The 20075-nt window shown below is 46.0% G+C and overlaps 1 protein-coding gene across 1 annotated transcript; it reads left to right on the forward strand.

Annotated features, from left to right (window-relative positions):
* On the forward strand, positions 1–19937 carry LOC306778326 (uncharacterized protein; the record flags this gene model as incomplete). Its single annotated transcript, XM_079269790.1, has 5 exons — positions 1–466; positions 13270–13431; positions 13516–13758; positions 15299–15426; positions 19211–19937. 5 exons carry the CDS (start codon positions 1–3, stop codon positions 19229–19231), a joined length of 1020 nt encoding a protein of 339 aa, XP_079125916.1. The 3' UTR covers positions 19232–19937.
* Positions 19938–20075: the final 138 nt, after the last annotated feature.

Below are 20075 nucleotides of genomic sequence, written 5' to 3' on the forward strand. Positions count from 1 at the left end.
ATGCGGTCGGGGCGCGAGCGCCGTGCCGGTGGCTTCGAGCGCGCCGTGCTGGGATGCTGGAGTCGCCAAAAGCCGGGCTGTCGGAGGTTTGTCCCCGAGCGCTGCGTCCGGAGCGAGTGGAGGAGGAAGGGGGGGACTTCCGTGTCCGTTGCCCGCGTTCGGGGGCAGCGGATCGCCGTCTGCCACGGAGGCGTGCCGGGGTGGGACTTGGTTCGCTGGACGATGACGGTCGGTCTGGGTCCCCGTACTGGCGGATTGCCCAGAGGGAGGGATTCCGGTCGATGGATGTGGCCGGTCGGCGGGTTCGGCTGCGTTGGGCCGCCGGGCCGCTCCCGGAGGCGATCGGTGGCGTCTGGAAGCCCTGCCTCGGTGGAGTGCGGCCCCGGGCTGTGCGGGTGGCGGCTGGGGAGGCAAACGGTTCGTCGTCATCGGGAGGCCCGGTTATTAGCAGGTCCATGCTGGCGAGGTAAGGGGTTTATTTTCCTTCCCTGTTCGTTGTTTTTGCGGTGCTGCGGGCGTTCTTGCGTTTTGGTGCGAACGACGTAGCAGCCTGACTCTTTTCTGAAGGTGTAGCAGCCTTACGGTTTGGTGCGAAAGGCGTAGCAGGCTGAGCTATGGTGGCCGTGGGTATTTGTAGGGTGTGGCCGAAAGTGGCCCCGTGGAGGTGTGGCCCTGCTCCTGAAATTCAGCTAAGGTTTATCTCCAATTCTGGAGGAAGGAGGAAAAGCAGCAACAAACAGTATTTGTTATGCCATCATGTAAAACACATGATGTGATTATCTGAATAATTTGAGGGAGTAGGTCAACACAATATTGTTAATTTAACTATTGGAAGCAAAATGGAACAACAAACTTTAAATGTGAAGATGTCAATAAAGCAAATGGGTGTTGCATTTTGCCAATAAATTATCCTTGAATCCTTGAATTTATGTTGCGCAACCCTGTTGTACAATGACAACAAATGAACCTTGTACATTTTTTTATTGTGGGTATAAAATGGTGATGCTGGAGACTCAGCGACAGATGCTGGCAACTAACTGCTTACTTTGACATGAAACTCTCACATAACTCGCTCTTACTTTGCTGCTGCCACGGATGTGAAGACTCTTGGACATTCTTGGGGTCTATAGGTGAGCACCTCGACTGTAGTTGTGAAAGTAATGAACTGTAGTTGTACTAATGGTTTGAGTAGAGAGAGAGGTTGTGGGTGACAAGGGGTTTCGAAAGGTCGTTACCAGACAGACTGGACCGAGTGGAAGAGAAGCGCTTTAGCATACTATCGACTTAAAAGTAGTATTTTCAGATGAGGCCATTTAATAATTGAATAAAAAGAAGTGTGGATGTGGGGGATTGAGCGCGTTCTAGGGGAGGGGTGAGAGAGGAAGGGAGAAAGGAATGGGGGAGAAACTGTTTGTTGATACAGTTTATCACTGCAGCAACCAAATGTTCCCACAGGGATCATTTAAGTTTCCTATTACAGTAATGGATTAACTTGGGCTGCAGACAAAAACAGAAGAGTGATGGTCTGAAAACCAGTTTGTGATGTCATCTCATCCCTCAATAACTGTTATTGACCTGTCTTACTGAGAGTGTTTATCTCAGCTGTTGCTCCGCTGAAGCTGCTCAACATCAACTGTCAGAACTAGTTAACAGCAGGTAAGAAACACGACAGAGAGCTTGTGGCAGCAGTGGTGAAAGGTCATGTGAAACATTGTCCCCAAAGGCCTGTGCAAAGCACGCACACATGCTTTCTATTCAACTCTTTAGATGAGGCTGATTTTATAATGTGCTAAACACAAACATCCTTATTGAGTCCGTTCCAAAGCTGCATGGCCTCTATTTTAAGCAAAATAAGATTCAAACCCCGTGAGGCTGCAATACTTCTTACACGCAACTATACTGATCATTGAAAAAATGAAGCATTAAATCACTTCTATCATGAAAGAAAATGAACGAACAGGGAGATTGAGTGAAATAGAAGAGGGGAGTCAGAAGAATCTAGTGCACATCAGAGGATTTTATTTTAGCAATGACATTAGTTAGATGGTTAAAAGTGACTTAAATACTGGCAGGGTGTCGTGTGTATTAAAGCAAAGGGCAGGGAGAGATTGAGAGCGTGGATGATCATATTCCCAACTGTTTGAAACTTATTACAGAAAAAATGTTTTTTCAGTTGACTACAAATGAGTGACAAGGGTCTAGATTTCAGTGAGCTTGTGCCTGAGGGTGAAAGTTATCATTTATTTAAAAAACAATTGTATTGATTGCAAGACAAGAGACAATACATAAACATAATGACAAGAACAGTGAAATACAGGCCAGCTAACATCATTCAGTGAATGCATAGGACACCCTTTGCCATTATACCCTCAATTTAGATAAAAACACACGATGATCATGAAGTCGTGGCAGTTGTTGAGACATCTTGCACGTGTTTGATGACAGACATGATCACTCTAAGGACCTCGTATAGCTAGTGGGCCAGTGAAAATGAAGTGAAAATGAAATAATAAAATGCAGCCCTAACTTGAGCCTCCTTGCTTATTCATTGGTCCCTGGGATAAAATATGTCAAAACATAAATCCATGGTGGCTGTACTGTCAGCTCAGCTTATGTGTTCTGCACGAGATTTCACCTGGATACCATCCAGCAATGCTGCTGATGAAAGTGTGGAGAAGAAAACAGACAGCCCCTGAAAGCAATAAACCCTCCTCTGCTGCATTCAGTCCCGAGTGAAGGTGAAAGCGAAGACAGACGCAGTGCAGACTGTATGGATTCCTTCTGCACCTGTCCTCCTTTTAAGTTAAATCAGTATGACGTGGTGATAAAAGCGTCACAGAGGAGTCCTAAATCCACTGAGAAATGTTAAGATGACTCCTCACGCATGACCATTCATTGTAGTCGCTCACCTTTTGAATGATAACCCACGGCTGATAACGGCCTGGATTCATGGGGCAGCCTCTTGTTAATGTCCACAGGACAACAGAGTGCACGTAGATCATTGGGTGCACGTGGATCTTTCATCATCTTTGTTGCATATTTGGATTCTATTTCATAGAAAATCAAAACTAAAAGATGTTTTTTTAACCTTCTTTAAGCTCTTCTTCTCTGGTGTTTGTATCAGACATGAACACATGAAGAAAGACATCATTTTGTAATGCCTTGCTTGTTTGAGTTACTGCGTCATCTCTAAATGACCCACAAAACCTTGCATTTGAGGGTAGTTTACTGCAGTTGGTGTGGATTCCATTCCGAGTCTTTAACAACCTGTACCGCAGCTCTCTTGGCAGAGGACTGACAGCATTCAATGTGTGTATTTGCTGCTGCCCTGTTCCAAAAGCACTGTTCCCACCAAATGACCCAAGGAAAGGGAGGATACAGACCAGAGGTTATGTAAACCACTCATGCTGGATGTGAACCCACACTGACTAACTCGATTAGCTGTTTTTGTACTGTTGAGGTGTGGCTCTTCAACACGGTAAACAGGGAGGTGTTACATCCCCTAAAAGCCTTGTTAAAATATCAACCATAATGCCATTGTGTCACACAACCCCAGTTTGGTAACTATGACAGCAGACATATATGACACCTTACCCCCCAAGTACCCCTACCAACCACAAACAAACTCCGAGAGTGAGCTCACAGTCCCTGAGCAACAGCTGAGTGGATCTACAGAAACAGCCTGCTGGTAAACTCAGCGGTTGGGTGTGAATCAATATTCAGAGGAATATTACAGAACTGGATTTAATTCAAGATCTGCATGTATGATTCCTCAGGGAGCGTTGCTGAAAGACTTCACTGTCTGAATGAGAGCAGGTAGGAGCAGTCGCAGAGCTTGTATCACGGTGGGAGAGTTGCTGAAGGGCAGTGTAATGAACTGTAACCTGAGCCCAAACCACACACACATGCTTTGTGTTTAAATCCTGCTGATAACCCTGCTTCTCCAAGAGTCTGAAACTAAACGGCCTAATGAGTTCCAGAGGAGGGGCCTTCTGTTTTTCTTTAAAATGTGTCAGGCCGTTAAATGGGCCTGTAAAAAGTGCTAGCTGTGTGGACTGTTGTGGAGTGTTGTCCCAGGAAACATCTGCCATGTGCTCTTAAACTTAACACAGAGTTATCAGACAATTATCAGGCCTACACTATACTAACAGTGCTGGTAGTAAGTCAGTCTGTGGGCTTCATTCCCATTGTTTGCATTTGACAACATTTGTGCAGGGAGTTGGTGACAGTGTCAGCTGCTCTGCAGGAACATATTTGTTGAGAGATTATTGTCTAGCTTTGTCAGCAATCAGTGCCCCTTCTTCACGACCTTTAACTGTCAGCATGCTAACAGAAACATGGTCAACATTACACCTGCTTTTTACATGGCTTTGTTGAGTACTCAGTTCTTATTATATGGTCTGTTCTTCTGTACAACCGACCACTTCTCTGATTAACACACCATTGCTATGGACAGTCTGATCATCCAATCATATAATTTTCTGCACCTGCTTAAAATTCCAACGGTAAAACTCACTTGATTGCCAGTTGCATAGAAATAAGGCCGACACTGAATTAGGTTAAATTTAAATCCAGCAATGGGATATTTATATCTCATATTAAAAACCTTGTCGGTGAATATCGGCAACTTAAAATGAGTCACCGAGAGGCTGAGTAGGGGAGGCTAACCTGCAGACGCGCTGGCAGTCAATGATTCACGGATCCAGTGGCTGAGTTTAGTGATTTTATACAGTGTGATCTTACGGTCCTCCCTCTGCAGCCTTGGCTGTTAATCTCGATTGGATTCAGGAAAGTCACTTTTTAATTGCCGTTTCCAGAGTTCATCAAGTGTTGAGGTGGAAATCCTTTTGATAGTAAACGCAGGATGACTCACAGCTCCATCACAGCATTCTCCACTAAGTGGTCCATTCACTGTCCAACCGAGCATTGTCCTGATGGCATATGGCCCTTTGTCCACACTCCGGATGACTTTGAGTGGTTCCAAAGCACTGGGCACATTCATGCCTATCAAGAGCTCCACATGTGCATCTATCTCGGGCAGGTAGATGTGTTTCAAATCAGGCCATTTATGCAGGTTTTGCTGTCGAGGGATGGTACTCCTGTTCACAGGCATTCTATGTTGAGATGTCTGGCATTTCACAGTACAACCCATTATTCAGTCCAGCCACTTCCAAATCTGACACAATACAACTGTCTACAATTTTCTCTTGGCCCATGGTGCGCAAAAGAATCTTTGTTTTTCTCCCAGAGATTCAGTTTATCCATCAGACCTGTTGTGCAGAAGGATGCTGACCGCTCTTGGTCCAAGAAGGCATAGGTTTCCACTGTCCTTTGACCTTTCATAGATTTAACCTTTACTGGTATGATAGCTAGCTTATAGTTCTGTTCACCAGCCCCAGTGAGACCACTGGTTTAGACTGCAACCAAAGAACTGTCCACTGTACCTTCGAAGTTGCTCTTGCCTTTCTCCAAATATGCTCCGCTTTCCTCAGGATGGATGTGAAGCACATTGGAGTGTCTTAATTAAACCACATGTTTCACAAGACAGACGTTTCCTGCGGTCCTTGCTGATGTGCTCTCCTCCGAGGCCAAGAGTCAGAGTCCACAACCGGGTGGGTGGAGGGGGTCCGGAGGAGGGACGGCCGGACTGGCAGACTGGGGAGACTGAGAGTCCGGAGGACGGAACTCTAGAGACTGGGGGTCAGGAGGACGGAACTCTAGAGACTGGGGGTCAGGAGGACGGAGCTCTAGAGACTGGGGGTCAGGAGGATGGAACTCTAGAGACTGGAGATCAGGGGGACTGCACTCGAGAGACTGGGGATCGAGAGGGGAACTGCACTCGAGAGACTGGGGATCGAGAGGGGAACTGCACTCGAGAGAATGGGGATCGAGAGGGGAACTGCACTCGAGAGAATGGGGATCGAGAGGGGAACTGCACTCGAGAGAATGGGGATCGAGAGGGGAACTGCACTCGAGAGAATGGGGATCGGACGGGGAACAGGGCTCTAGAAGCTGGGAACCAGACGGGGAACAGGGCTCTGTCGTCTGTATGAGTTTTTGGGTGGCAAAAGAGTTTCCCCACTAGGGATTAATAGAGTTTTCTAATCTAATCTAATCTAATCTAATCTGCGGATCGGACGGGGAACAGGGCTCAAGAGGCTAGAGATCAGACGGGGAACAGGTCTCTAGAGGCTGGAGATCCGATGGGGAACAGGTCTCTAGAGGCTGGAGATCCTACGGGGACAGGTCTCTAGAGGCTGGAGATCCTACGGGGGACAGGTCTCTAGAGGCTGGAGATCCTACGGGGGACAGGTCTCTAGAGGCTGGAGATCCTACGGGGAACAGGTCTCTAGAGGCTGGAGATCCGACGGGGAACAGGTCTCTAGAGGCTGGAGATCCGACGGGGAACAGGTCTCTAGAGGCTGGAGATCCGACAGAGGACAGGTCTCTAGAGGCTGGAGATCCGACAGAGGACAGGTCTCTAGAGGCTGGAGATCCGATGGGGAACAGGTCTCTAGAGGCTGGAGATCCGACGGGGAACAGGTCTCTAGAGGCTGGAGATCCGACGGGGAACAGGTCTCTAGAGGCTGGAGATCCGACGGGGAACAGGTCTCTAGAGGCTGGAGATCCGACAGAGGACAGGTCTCTAGAGGCTGGAGATCCGACGGGGCACACACTTTTTCGCCTTGCGAGCTACTTTTAAAATGACCAAGTCAAAATGATCTACCTACATAAAAAATGCTAAATATCTATTTATTTATATATATACACTGAGTATACTTTATATTTACAATATATGTTGTTGTACCTTGCATAACCTTATGGCACAATACAATTCTGTACATTTTTGGTAATTACCTTACTCTGATGACTTGCACTGAATGGAATCAGCCAGGGTTGCATAGCTGCTGGTAGCCAGCCTCAATCAGACTTCAGATGATCATCAGTCATGGTGGAACAGTGTTTGGACGAAATATTCATTATGTGGGAAAAGGCTGACTCACATAAATAAGTAGAGCCAAATAATGCAGTCAAGAATGTTGCACATTTCCTCATGTTTGGGTACTTTTCCTCTGTGAGTAAGTTCCCAAACTGTCCATGAGCCCTGGACTTCGGCTGAATGTCAGCCTGTAGTGTAAAAATCTCATCCCCTACTCCAGACGAGTTCAGGTGAAACAGCGTTGCAATTTTTGATGCGAGTGAATCAACCTCAAAATCTTCCCGAAATGTGTAGCACATAAATGTAGCGACTGGCTTGACTTGAAAGTCTTGAACGTGTTTGTCAAACTCTGACAGACACTTGTCAATCTGCTCTGTGTAGCTCGCACTGTGCGCGCCTTCCGTTGCATCTCCAGCTCTGACGCGAGGTTTTGGAAGTTCCCCAAATCATGGCGCTGCAGCTTTAGCTTCTTATAGAAATAAATTCGAAGATGAACTAATTAGCTCGCCTGAGTTTTGCAGTAGCTCGCGCATACGTGGTGACCCGTGTGTTAGAAAAGACGTGATCTCAGACTGGCTGCCCTATACGTCAATCAAGTGGAAAATTGCATAGGGAGGATGGAAATTATTTTTGATTGGCATGCGATCTACCCGCACTGCCTTTGCGATCGACTGGTCGATCGCGATCGACGTATTGGGCACCCCTGCTCTAGAGGCTGGAGATCCGACGGGGGACAGGTCTCTAGAGGCTGGAGATCCGACGGGGAACAGGTCTCTGACTCTCAGAGATGGGGCTCCGGGTAACAGGAGTCCGTAGCCTGGGGCATTGACTGATGACCCAGCGGGGTAAGGGGCTGGAAGTCATTGCAGCGCGGAGGCGGCAGCGGCTGGGACTGGAGGTCGCTGCAGTTCGGAGACGGCTATAAACCTGAACCAGTCCTAACTATAGACCTGGACCAGTCCTAACTATAAACCTGAACCGGCCCTAACTATAAACCTGAACCAGCCCTAACTATAGACCTGAACCAGCCCTAACTATAAACCTGAACCAGTCCTAACTATAGACCTGAAACAGCCCTAACTATAAACCTGAACCAGTCCTAACTATAAACCTGAACCAGCCCTAACTATAGACCTGAACCAGCCCTAACTATAAACCTGAACCAGTCCTAACTATAGACCTGAACCAGTCCTAACTATAAACCTGAACCGGCCCTAACTATAGACCATGAACCAGTCCTAACTATAAACCTGAACCGGCCCTAAATATAAACCTGAACCGGCCCTAACTATAAACCTGAACCAGTCCTAACTATAGACCTGAAACAGCCCTAACTATAAACCTGAACCAGTCCTAACTATAAACCTGAACCAGCCCTAACTATAAACCTGAACCAGCCCTAACTATAAACATGAACCAGCCCTAACTATAGACCTGAACCAGCCCTAACTATAAACCTGAACCAGTCCTAACTATAGACCTGAAACAGCCCTAACTATAAACCTGAACCAGTCCTAACTATAAACCTGAACCAGCCCTAACTATAAACCTGAACCAGCCCTAACTATAAACCTGAACCAGCCCTAACTATAGACCTGAACCAGCCCTAACTATAAACCTGAACCAGTCCTAACTATAGACCTGAACCAGTCCTAACTATAAACCTGAACCGGCCCTAACTATAGACCATGAACCAGTCCTAACTATAAACCTGAACCAGCCCTAAATATAAACCTGAACCGGCCCTAACTATAAACCTGAACCAGTCCTAACTATAGACCTGAAACAGCCCTAACTATAAACCTGAACCAGTCCTAACTATAAACCTGAACCAGCCCTAACTATAAACCTGAACCAGCCCTAACTATAAACATGAACCAGCCCTAACTATAGACCTGAACCAGCCCTAACTATAAACCTGAACCAGTCCTAACTATAGACCTGAGCCAGCCCTAACTATAAACCTGAACCAGTCCTAACTATAAACCTGAACCGGCCCTAACTATAGACCTGAACCAGCCCTAACTATAAACCTGAACCAGTCCTAACTATAGACCTGAACCAGTCCTAACTATAAACCTGAACCGGCCCTAACTATAGACCATGAACCAGTCCTAACTATAAACCTGAACCGGCCCTAAATATAAACCTGGACCGGCCCTAACTATAAACCTGAACCAGTCCTAACTATAGACCTGAAACAGCCCTAACTATAAACCTGAACCAGTCCTAACTATAAACCTGAACCAGCCCTAACTATAAACCTGAACCAGCCCTAACTATAAACATGAACCAGCCCTAACTATAGACCTGAACCAGCCCTAACTATAAACCTGAACCAGTCCTAACTATAGACCTGAGCCAGCCCTAACTATAAAGCTGAACCAGTCCTAACTATAAACCTGAACCGGCCCTAACTATAGACCTGAACCAGTCCTAACTATAAACCTGAACCAGTCCTAACTATAGACCTGAACCAGTCCTAACTATAAACCTGAACCGGCCCTAACTATAGACCATGAACCAGTCCTAACTATAAACCTGAACCAGTCCTAACTATAAACCTGAACCGGCCCTAACTATAGACCATGAACCAGTCCTAACTATAAACCTGAACCGGCCCTAACTATAGACCATGAACCAGTCCTAACTATAAACCTGAACCGGCCCTAAATATAAACCTGAACCGGCCCTAACTATAAACCTGAACCAGTCCTAACTATAAACCTGAACCAGCCCTAACTATAAACCTGAACCAGTCCTAACTATAGACCTGAACCAGTCCTAACTATAAACCTGAACCGGCCCTAACTATAGACCATGAACCAGTCCTAACTATAAACCTGAACCGGCCCTAAATATAAACCTGAACCGGCCCTAACTATAAACCTGAACCAGTCCTAACTATAAACCTGAACCGGCCCTAACTATAAACCTGAACCGGCCCTAACTATAAACCTGAACCGGCCCTAACTATAGACCATGAACCAGTCCTAACTATAAACCTGAACCAGTCCTAACTATAAACCTGAACCGGCCCTAACTATAGACCATGAACCAGTCCTAACTATAAACCTGAACCGGCCCTAAATATAAACCTGAACCGGCCCTAACTATAAACCTGAACCAGTCCTAACTATAAACCTGAACCAGCCCTAACTATAAACCTGAACCAGTCCTAACTATAGACCTGAACCAGTCCTAACTATAAACCTGAACCGGCCCTAACTATAGACCATGAACCAGTCCTAACTATAAACCTGAACCGGCCCTAAATATAAACCTGAACCGGCCCTAACTATAAACCTGAACCAGTCCTAACTATAAACCTGAACCGGCCCTAACTATAAACCTGAACCAGTCCTAACTATAAACCTGAACCAGCCCTAACTATAAACCTGAACCAGTCCTAACTATAGACCTGAACCAGTCCTAACTATAAACCTGAACCGGCCCTAACTATAGACCATGAACCAGTCCTAACTATAAACCTGAACCGGCCCTAACTATAAACCTGAACCAGTCCTAACTATAAACCTGAACCGGCCCTAACTATAAACCTGAACCAGTCCTAACTATAAACCTGAACCGGCCCTAACTATAGACCTGAACCAGCCCTAACTATAAACCTGAACCAGTCCTAACTATAGACCTGAACCAGTCCTAACTATAAACCTGAACCGGCCCTAACTATAGACCATGAACCAGTCCTAACTATAAACCTGAACCGGCCCTAAATATAAACCTGAACCGGCCCTAACTATAAACCTGAACCAGTCCTAACTATAGACCTGAAACAGCCCTAACTATAAACCTGAACCAGTCCTAACTATAAACCTGAACCAGCCCTAACTATAAACCTGAACCAGCCCTAACTATAAACATGAACCAGCCCTAACTATAGACCTGAACCAGCCCTAACTATAAACCTGAACCAGTCCTAACTATAGACCTGAGCCAGCCCTAACTATAAAGCTGAACCAGTCCTAACTATAAACCTGAACCGGCCCTAACTATAGACCTGAACCAGTCCTAACTATAAACCTGAACCAGTCCTAACTATAGACCTGAACCAGTCCTAACTATAAACCTGAACCGGCCCTAACTATAGACCATGAACCAGTCCTAACTATAAACCTGAACCAGTCCTAACTATAAACCTGAACCGGCCCTAACTATAGACCATGAACCAGTCCTAACTATAAACCTGAACCGGCCCTAACTATAGACCATGAACCAGTCCTAACTATAAACCTGAACCGGCCCTAAATATAAACCTGAACCGGCCCTAACTATAAACCTGAACCAGTCCTAACTATAAACCTGAACCAGCCCTAACTATAAACCTGAACCAGTCCTAACTATAGACCTGAACCAGTCCTAACTATAAACCTGAACCGGCCCTAACTATAGACCATGAACCAGTCCTAACTATAAACCTGAACCGGCCCTAAATATAAACCTGAACCGGCCCTAACTATAAACCTGAACCAGTCCTAACTATAAACCTGAACCGGCCCTAACTATAAACCTGAACCGGCCCTAACTATAAACCTGAACCGGCCCTAACTATAGACCATGAACCAGTCCTAACTATAAACCTGAACCAGTCCTAACTATAAACCTGAACCGGCCCTAACTATAGACCATGAACCAGTCCTAACTATAAACCTGAACCGGCCCTAAATATAAACCTGAACCGGCCCTAACTATAAACCTGAACCAGTCCTAACTATAAACCTGAACCAGCCCTAACTATAAACCTGAACCAGTCCTAACTATAGACCTGAACCAGTCCTAACTATAAACCTGAACCGGCCCTAACTATAGACCATGAACCAGTCCTAACTATAAACCTGAACCGGCCCTAAATATAAACCTGAACCGGCCCTAACTATAAACCTGAACCAGTCCTAACTATAAACCTGAACCAGCCCTAACTATAAACCTGAACCAGTCCTAACTATAAACCTGAACCAGCCCTAACTATAAACCTGAACCAGTCCTAACTATAGACCTGAACCAGTCCTAACTATAAACCTGAACCGGCCCTAACTATAGACCATGAACCAGTCCTAACTATAAACCTGAACCGGCCCTAAATATAAACCTGAACCGGCCCTAACTATAAACCTGAACCAGTCCTAACTATAAACCTGAACCGGCCCTAACTATAAACCTGAACCGGCCCTAACTATAAACCTGAACCAGTCCTAACTATAAACCTGAACCGGCCCTAACTATAAACCTGAACCAGTCCTAACTATAAACCTGAACCAGCCCTAACTATAAACCTGAACCGGCCCTAACTATAAACCTGAACCAGTCCTAACTATAAACCTGAACCAGCCCTAACTATAAGCGTTATCAGAGAGGAAAGTCTTAAGCCTACTCTTAAATGTGGTGAGTGTGTCTGCCCCCTGGACTGAAACTGTGAGCTGGTTCCACAGAAGAGGAGCGTGATAACTGAAGGCTCTGGCTCCCATCTTACTTTTTGAGACTCTAGGTTCTACAAGTAACCCTGGATTTAGGGAGCGCAGCTCTTTAGTGGGATAGTATGGTACTATAAGCTCTTTGAGATATGACCACTACTGCCTGACTCATTAGGGCTTTGTAGGTGAGAAGGATTTTTGATTCTATTCTTGATTTCACAGGGAGCCAGAGCAGAGAAGCTAATACAGGAGCATTAACCCAGTGCCGCCGCTGCCTGTGCCTCCTCACAGGACGCTGTTTGGTCCGAGCCACTGTGGTTTGGACACAAACGCATTACTTGTAACCTGACAAGATGGACTTTTGTGTGATCACGTGACCCGCGATTCTCTCGTGATATCGAATCTAGCTGCCGTCCAAAGTAACTAGTTCTTTCATTCTTTGTCACCCATAAAAGTTCCACAGATTTAAAGCAAGAAGAGCTTAAGAAATACTTTGAGCAGACCATGTGGTTGACACATTACTTCAACATATTGAATCCAATGTAAATCCTGGTTTCACTTAGTGGATTTAAACAACAGAGCCAAAATGTTTTAGGAATGTTTCAGCTCCATTACAATAAATTCAATGCAGATTCTGAACAGATACTTTGAAGATATTTTCTTTAAGTCATACATTCATCCTATATTCCAAAATCTACAAATGTTGGGAAGACCCAATTACACAAAGTCATCATCTGTAGCTTTGAAGTCCATTCGAAGGCCTGGGCAACAAGTACTCACGATTCAAAGAAAGTTATTAACTGTGTTGTGAGTCACACAGTTTGATTACTGGCTGAACACTGACTGTGCACGATCTGTCTGTGCAGTAAAACATGTTGGATGTGTGATGAATGACAGGAAGAAGCATCGGGCAGAGTGTGCAGGTGAAAGCATGTATGTCCACAGCGAGCAGAGGAGGAAGCAGCCCCAGAGCACAGTGTTCACTGCTTCCACCGAGACCACGGCCCTGTGGAGACGCAGGGCCGCCCTCCAGAGGCTCGGAGCTCCTGGGCCTGCAAGGTGACTACATGTAGATATAAGTTCGTACATACAAATCGATCAATATGATAAACTGTAATGGTCTGATCATTATTCCTGTCACAGTGCAGGGGCTCTGCTGTCCCCTCCAGCAGAGGCCCAGCAGTGGGAGGATGACACACGGGGTGACACCACAGAGCAGAGGGGGAGGAGATGGGAGCCTGACACTGCTCAGCAGTCTCAAGGGAAGGCTGGAGAGCAGGGGAGAACCAGCGTCCAGGTCCAGCCCTGGGAGCAGACCTAAGACCATGTTAGAAGGTGGAGCTCCTACTGTGTGCCGTAACAGAGATCCAGTCAGGGAAACAGCAGGTGAATGAATCACATGTGTTGGTATATATCTATATCTATATCTATATCTATATATATATATGTATATATATATATATATCTATAGATATATATATATATATATATATATATATATATATATATATATATATATATATAGATATATATATATATATATATATATATATATATAGATAGATATAGATATATTGTGATGTCATGAGAGGGAGTGTCATCAATGGAAGATGCATCCCCTCCCAGTGGTTGCAGCAGAGACTACAACCCATCATGGCATCTGGTTAACTGACTACAATTCCCATAGTCAGCAGGGCAGCTGAAAGAGAGAGAGGGGGCTGGTTACCCTGAAGAGCTGGTGGGGGGGGGGGGGGGGAGGACACAGGAGCGGACGAGAAGAGAAAGAGGTTTATGTTACGTTAAAGACAATGAACCAGAAGTAAACTGAAGATGCTTGTTTTGTTTTGTTTTGTTTAGCGGCTTTCTGCTGGAATTAAGTTAAATTGACCTTTTGCTAAAAGAATCTGAATACAGTATTTTCAGTTAGAATCCACCGCCTGTCGTCTTGATTTGTGCACCCACGCCTCACGAGCCGATCCCGACCTCTCAAGACACAATATATACTGTATATATATACTGTATATACTGTATATATATGTATATATATACAGTATATACTGTATATATATATGTATATATATATATATATTCCAGAATGTGTTATTAAAACATGCATTCGGGCACAGTTAAGGCACACTCTGATTCTTTTCATTTCCTCTCATATATTAGATTCAATTTCAAAGTAGACCACAATAATCACAGCAATATGTACATGCAGGCTGCCTCGTGGCTCAAAGGTGGACTGCAGATGTCAACGTAAAATAAAAGACAATGGAAGAAATTCTGCAAATGTATTTCGCGGCCCTAATAAAATCCCCAGCGACTCACCTGTGGGTCTTTGGAACTGACTGCTCTGGTACGATGGACTACTAATATGGACCTTGCTTTTATAATTGGGACTAAAGCTGCTGTTTACTCACACTGCTATTCACTTGAAAGGCCTTTTTGATCAGCACACACACACACACACACACACACACACACACACACACACACACACACACACACACACACACACACACACACACACACACACACACACACACACACAACACAACAGCTTCCATCTGACTGCAAAACTCATAATAATAATCATATCCAGACTTCTTCTGGCTTTGGGCAGGAGCAGCTGTGCTTATTCCTGGTGACTCCAACAAATAACCCAATCCATTGCCAATTGACATGAAAGTTGCTCTGTTTCTCAGTGTCTATTTTCGCTGCAGTTTGGGTAATTGCCTTTTGGATATCCTCGAGTGATAAGCAGACACAGTTGTTCAGATGTGGTTATGGTCGATCCGTCACCCAGTCCCAGATCTAGTGTTTGGATCGTTGGCAGGCGGTACTGACATCTGCAGCATGAATGTGACTGAATTCAAAGCTGCATCTCTGACTGTGACCGACTCTTTGAAACACATTCTCCTCCCAGAAACTCCAACAACCCCCTGCGACGAGAAGAGGCAGGCTCATCGCGGACATCCCGGCGACACAAACGTTTCACAGCTCCATCTGTATCTGCCTTCATCCCTCTGTGAAGAAGAGGAGCAGGAAGCTGAGGTGTGACTTCGTAGTGGTGGTGTTTGGGGCGAGGAGGCCGTGGCGTGTCAGCAGCCATCTGAATCATTTTCCTCAACTGTTCCTCTGGTAATATCTTCCTCGTCACATCTGGTTTCCACCCTCCTTTCCACAATCTGGAACAGAGCTCCAAAGCAGCTCTCAGAAGTGAGTCAGTTGAAGGGTGGGGACACAAGAAATATTTTCCCAAGCAATTAGAACAACCAAGTTCATGTAAAAGCCTGACCACTGCGTCTACATGTTGTATCATGCTATCATTCCAGATGAAGTTACACGATGTAGAGATGGACGAAGACACAGAGAAGCCCTATAAACCTAAAGCAGTTTAACACTTTGTTGAAGTTGCACTAATTCATATTTTTAAATGTAAAATAGATCAAAAGACTGTAATGTTAACGGTCCCCCCCCCCCGTAGTGACGAACCCACAGAGGACCATCGATGTGTGATGTTCCTCATCACGACTTGACTTGACGTGAAAACGGTGGTTTAAACTTAGACTAGTCAACTAGTCTGAAAGTAAGAAACCACTCATAAAACAGTCAAATGGAAGCACGATTCAATCTATAAGATTAAACACTGTCCAAAACAACATTGAGTATTTTATGAGAGCCATTTGAAATCATTAAACAATCGTATTTTAAATGCCACTGAAATCAATACGGCCCCACTGTCTGCTCCGGTTAGAAACTCGCTCACAGACTTGGTGTGTAATATACACCACACGGTGTGTCTTTGATGAACTGTGGTCCAACAACAGTCGTGGTTCAGCATCACTTTCACCATCTTAGCATGCAAGTTTGATTGATTGAGCTAGCTGACGCTAACAAGAGTTCAGAGCAGAGCAGAGAAAGCAAACGTCAATATGTTATCTACATTTGTACATTAATAGAATGATAAAAGTTTCACCAACTAGTAAATTAAGGGAGCGAAAACTAGTAATGAAAACATGAACTCGCTTCCCATCAGGACCACTGTTGTGTTGTCGTCTCTGGACATGGAGGCACTGTCTGAAGGCCCGGGGGAAGTCTGTTCTGAATATGAACCAGTTCTGAAGTGACGGGTTGTTTTCATTTCAATATGCTGCTACAAAACATTTCAAATCCAAAACCTTTTGGAGGAAAACAAATTGGGGCAGCTGTGGCTCGGAGAGAGAGGGTCGCTGTCCAATCGGAAGATCGGCGGTTTGATCCCTGGCTCCTCCTCTCCATGTCGGATATGTTCATGTGTGAAAGGCCTCTGGCTCACGTAAATCAAAAGGCCTCATGAACGTGCTCAGGGATTTGCAAAGATCATCAGAAAACCCGTGTACTCTGGAACGTTTGGCCGGGTTTGATGAGCACTTCATGTTCTGTAAAGTAAACTTCTATCATTTACCGTGTGGTTGAAATAAAACAAGGGTCTCGCTTTAATTGTTTGAATATAGTTTCAGTTGCAATAACCACCGAAGGAGTCAGGCCACCTCATGTCCCACACCTGTAGACTGCTGCATGTGGTGAGTGCTCTGTAGTGGAAGCTGGATGAAGCAGTGGGACAGACAGCAAAACGTCCACGTAAACGTCTGTTACAAATGTGTCCCCAAGTTAAAAAGATATGTTGAGTTGGTCACCTGTTGGTCATTAAATATGTTTAATATTGTTCATCAATTTGCATGCATTACCAAATTAATACCAAGGTATTTAGAACAGGGTCATCATACTATGACACGTTATAAGTGCATACTAACATTAAAGTAACATGCACCATTGTGAGAAGTCCTCTTGTTAACGGTCTTACAAGGAGACAGGTAGACAGGGAGACAGGTAGACAAGTAGACAGGGAGACAGGGAGACAGGTAGACAAGTAGACAGGGAGACAGGTAGACAGGTAGACAGGGAGACAGGGAGACAGGTAGACAGGGAGACAGGTAGACAGGGAGACAGGTAGACAGGGAGACAGGTAGACAGGGAGACAGGGAGACAGGGAGACAGGTAGACAAGGAGACAGGTAGACAAGGAGACAGGTAGACAGGGAGACAGGTAGACAAGGAGACAGGGAGACAGGGAGACAGGGAGACAAGGAGACAGGGCGACAGGTAGACAGGGAGACAGGGAGACAGGTAGACAGGGAGACAGGGAGACAGGGAGACAGGGAGACAGGGAGACAGGGAGACAGGGAGACAGGGAGACAGGTAGACAGGGAGACAGGGAGACAGGTAGACAGGTAGACAAGGAGACAGGTAGACAAGGAGACAGGTAGACAGGGAGACAGGTAGACAAGGAGACAGGGAGACAGGTAGACAGGTAGACAGGGAGACAGGTAGACAAGGAGACAGGTAGACAAGGAGACAGGGAGACAGGGAGACAGGTAGACAGGGAGACAGGTAGACAAGGAGACAGGGAGACAGGTAGACAGGGAGACAGGTAGACAGGGAGACAGGGAGACAGGGAGACAGGTAGACAGGGAGACAGGTAGACAAGTAGACAGGGAGACAGGTAGACAGGGAGACAGGGAGACAAGTAGACAGGGAGACAGGGAGACAAGTAGACAGGGAGACAGGTAGACAGGGAGACAGGGAGACAAGGAGACAGGGAGACAGGTAGACAAGGAGACAGGTAGACAGGGAGACAGGTAGACAGGGAGACAGGTAGACAGGGAGACAGGGAGACAGGTAGACAAGGAGACAGGTAGACAAGGAGACAGGTAGACAGGGAGACAGGTAGACAAGGAGACAGGGAGACAGGGAGACAGGGAGACAAGGAGACAGGGCGACAGGTAGACAGGGAGACAGGGAGACAGGGAGACAGGTAGACAGGGAGACAAGGAGACAGGGAGACAGGTAGACAAGGAGACAGGTAGACAGGGAGACAGGTAGACAGGGAGACAGGGAGACAGGTAGACAAGGAGACAGGTAGACAAGGAGACAGGTAGACAGGGAGACAGGTAGACAAGGAGACAGGGAGACAGGTAGACAGGTAGACAGGGAGACAGGTAGACAAGGAGACAGGTAGACAGGGAGACAGGGAGACAGGTAGACAGGGAGACAGGTAGACAAGGAGACAGGGAGACAGGTAGACAGGGAGACAGGTAGACAGGGAGACAGGGAGACAGGGAGACAGGTAGACAGGGAGACAGGTAGACAAGTAGACAGGGAGACAGGTAGACAGGGAGACAGGTAGACAGGGAGACAGGGAGACAAGGAGACAGGGCGACAGGGAGACAGGGAGACAGGTAGACAGGGAGACAGGGAGACAGGTAGACAGGTAGACAGGGAGACAGGGAGACAAGGAGACAGGGAGACAGGTAGACAAGGAGACAGGTAGACAGGGAGACAGGTAGACAGGGAGACAGGTAGACAGGGAGACAGGTAGACAAGGAGACAGGGAGACAGGTAGACAGGTAGACAGGGAGACAGGTAGACAGGGAGACAGGTAGACAGGGAGACAGGTAGACAGGGAGACAGGGAGACAGGGAGACAAGGAGACAGGTAGACAAGGAGACAGGGAGACAGGGAGACAGGGAGACAGGTAGACAGGGAGACAGGTAGACAGGTAGACAGGTAGACAGGTAGACAGGGAGACAGGTAGACAGGGAGACAGGTAGACAAGGAGACAGGTAGACAGGGAGACAGGGAGACAGGTAGACAGGGAGACAGGTAGACAGGGAGACAGGGAGACAGGGAGACAGGGAGACAAGTCCATGACTGGAAGATGGAAGAAACATCTCAGGCGGGTAGTGTTTAAGGACCTGATTACTACATCACTACATATGTTGCTTTACTCTTTGCAGGACTTCAACAGAGGAGACTAGCTTCAGGAGTCTGAGGTCAAACCAAACAATGCAAAGTCTCTGGTGTTTGCCGGTCCTTCACACACCAGTCAGAACCAGCCTACAGCAGGACCCGGCACTCTGCAGCACAGCATCTGATGGCATCACACAGATGTAGGACAGCAGAAAGAACCTCCATGTGGGCGGGACAGAAAAGAGCCTCTGCTGATAAGGTGTGCAGCTGGTGAGAAACACTGGTGAGAAACACGGGCCCCATCATGACATGCTGGAGAGTCTGCCCAAAATTACAAGAAACTACAGGAAAACAAGAGCGTGTACCGCTGGGCCGCTTCAGAAAACAAAGCAATCATAAGATGCCTGTGAACAAGTGACTGTTGGTGGACCAGGTGTGTTTGTTTCTCAATCAAACTCACAAGGAGGGCGTCTGCAGAGACAAGACAGATGGCATACTTAGAAAAAAATGAACAATGATTAATATTCTTTGCCATCAACTTTGCTTTAAGTTTTCGGATTTGTTTGCTTCTGTGAACACATTTTTTGTAACTGACATTTGTGACTAGTCAAAGAAATGTAAACTCTGGTTTCAAAGCCAGTTTGGCTGTGAATGTTTCTTACAATGAAGCACTTCCATGTGCTCTATGTTACTGTGTTACTGTGAAACAATGGCTGGAAAACAAACCAAGAATTTGGTCAAAGTATTGGTGGAAAGCAAGTTTACACACAAGTTTATCAGCAAAATAGATCTGATCAAAAGATCACTTTGTGGGATTTTCACATTTCAGATGATGAGCATGTCTTTCAAAGACTCTTTTTTGCACAATTTCTAACAAATACCTTAATTTTTAAAGATGTAATACATATACTG

This window comes from Melanostigma gelatinosum, assembly GCF_949748355.1.
Source record: "Melanostigma gelatinosum genome assembly, chromosome: 6".
NCBI lineage: Eukaryota > Metazoa > Chordata > Actinopteri > Perciformes > Zoarcidae > Melanostigma > Melanostigma gelatinosum.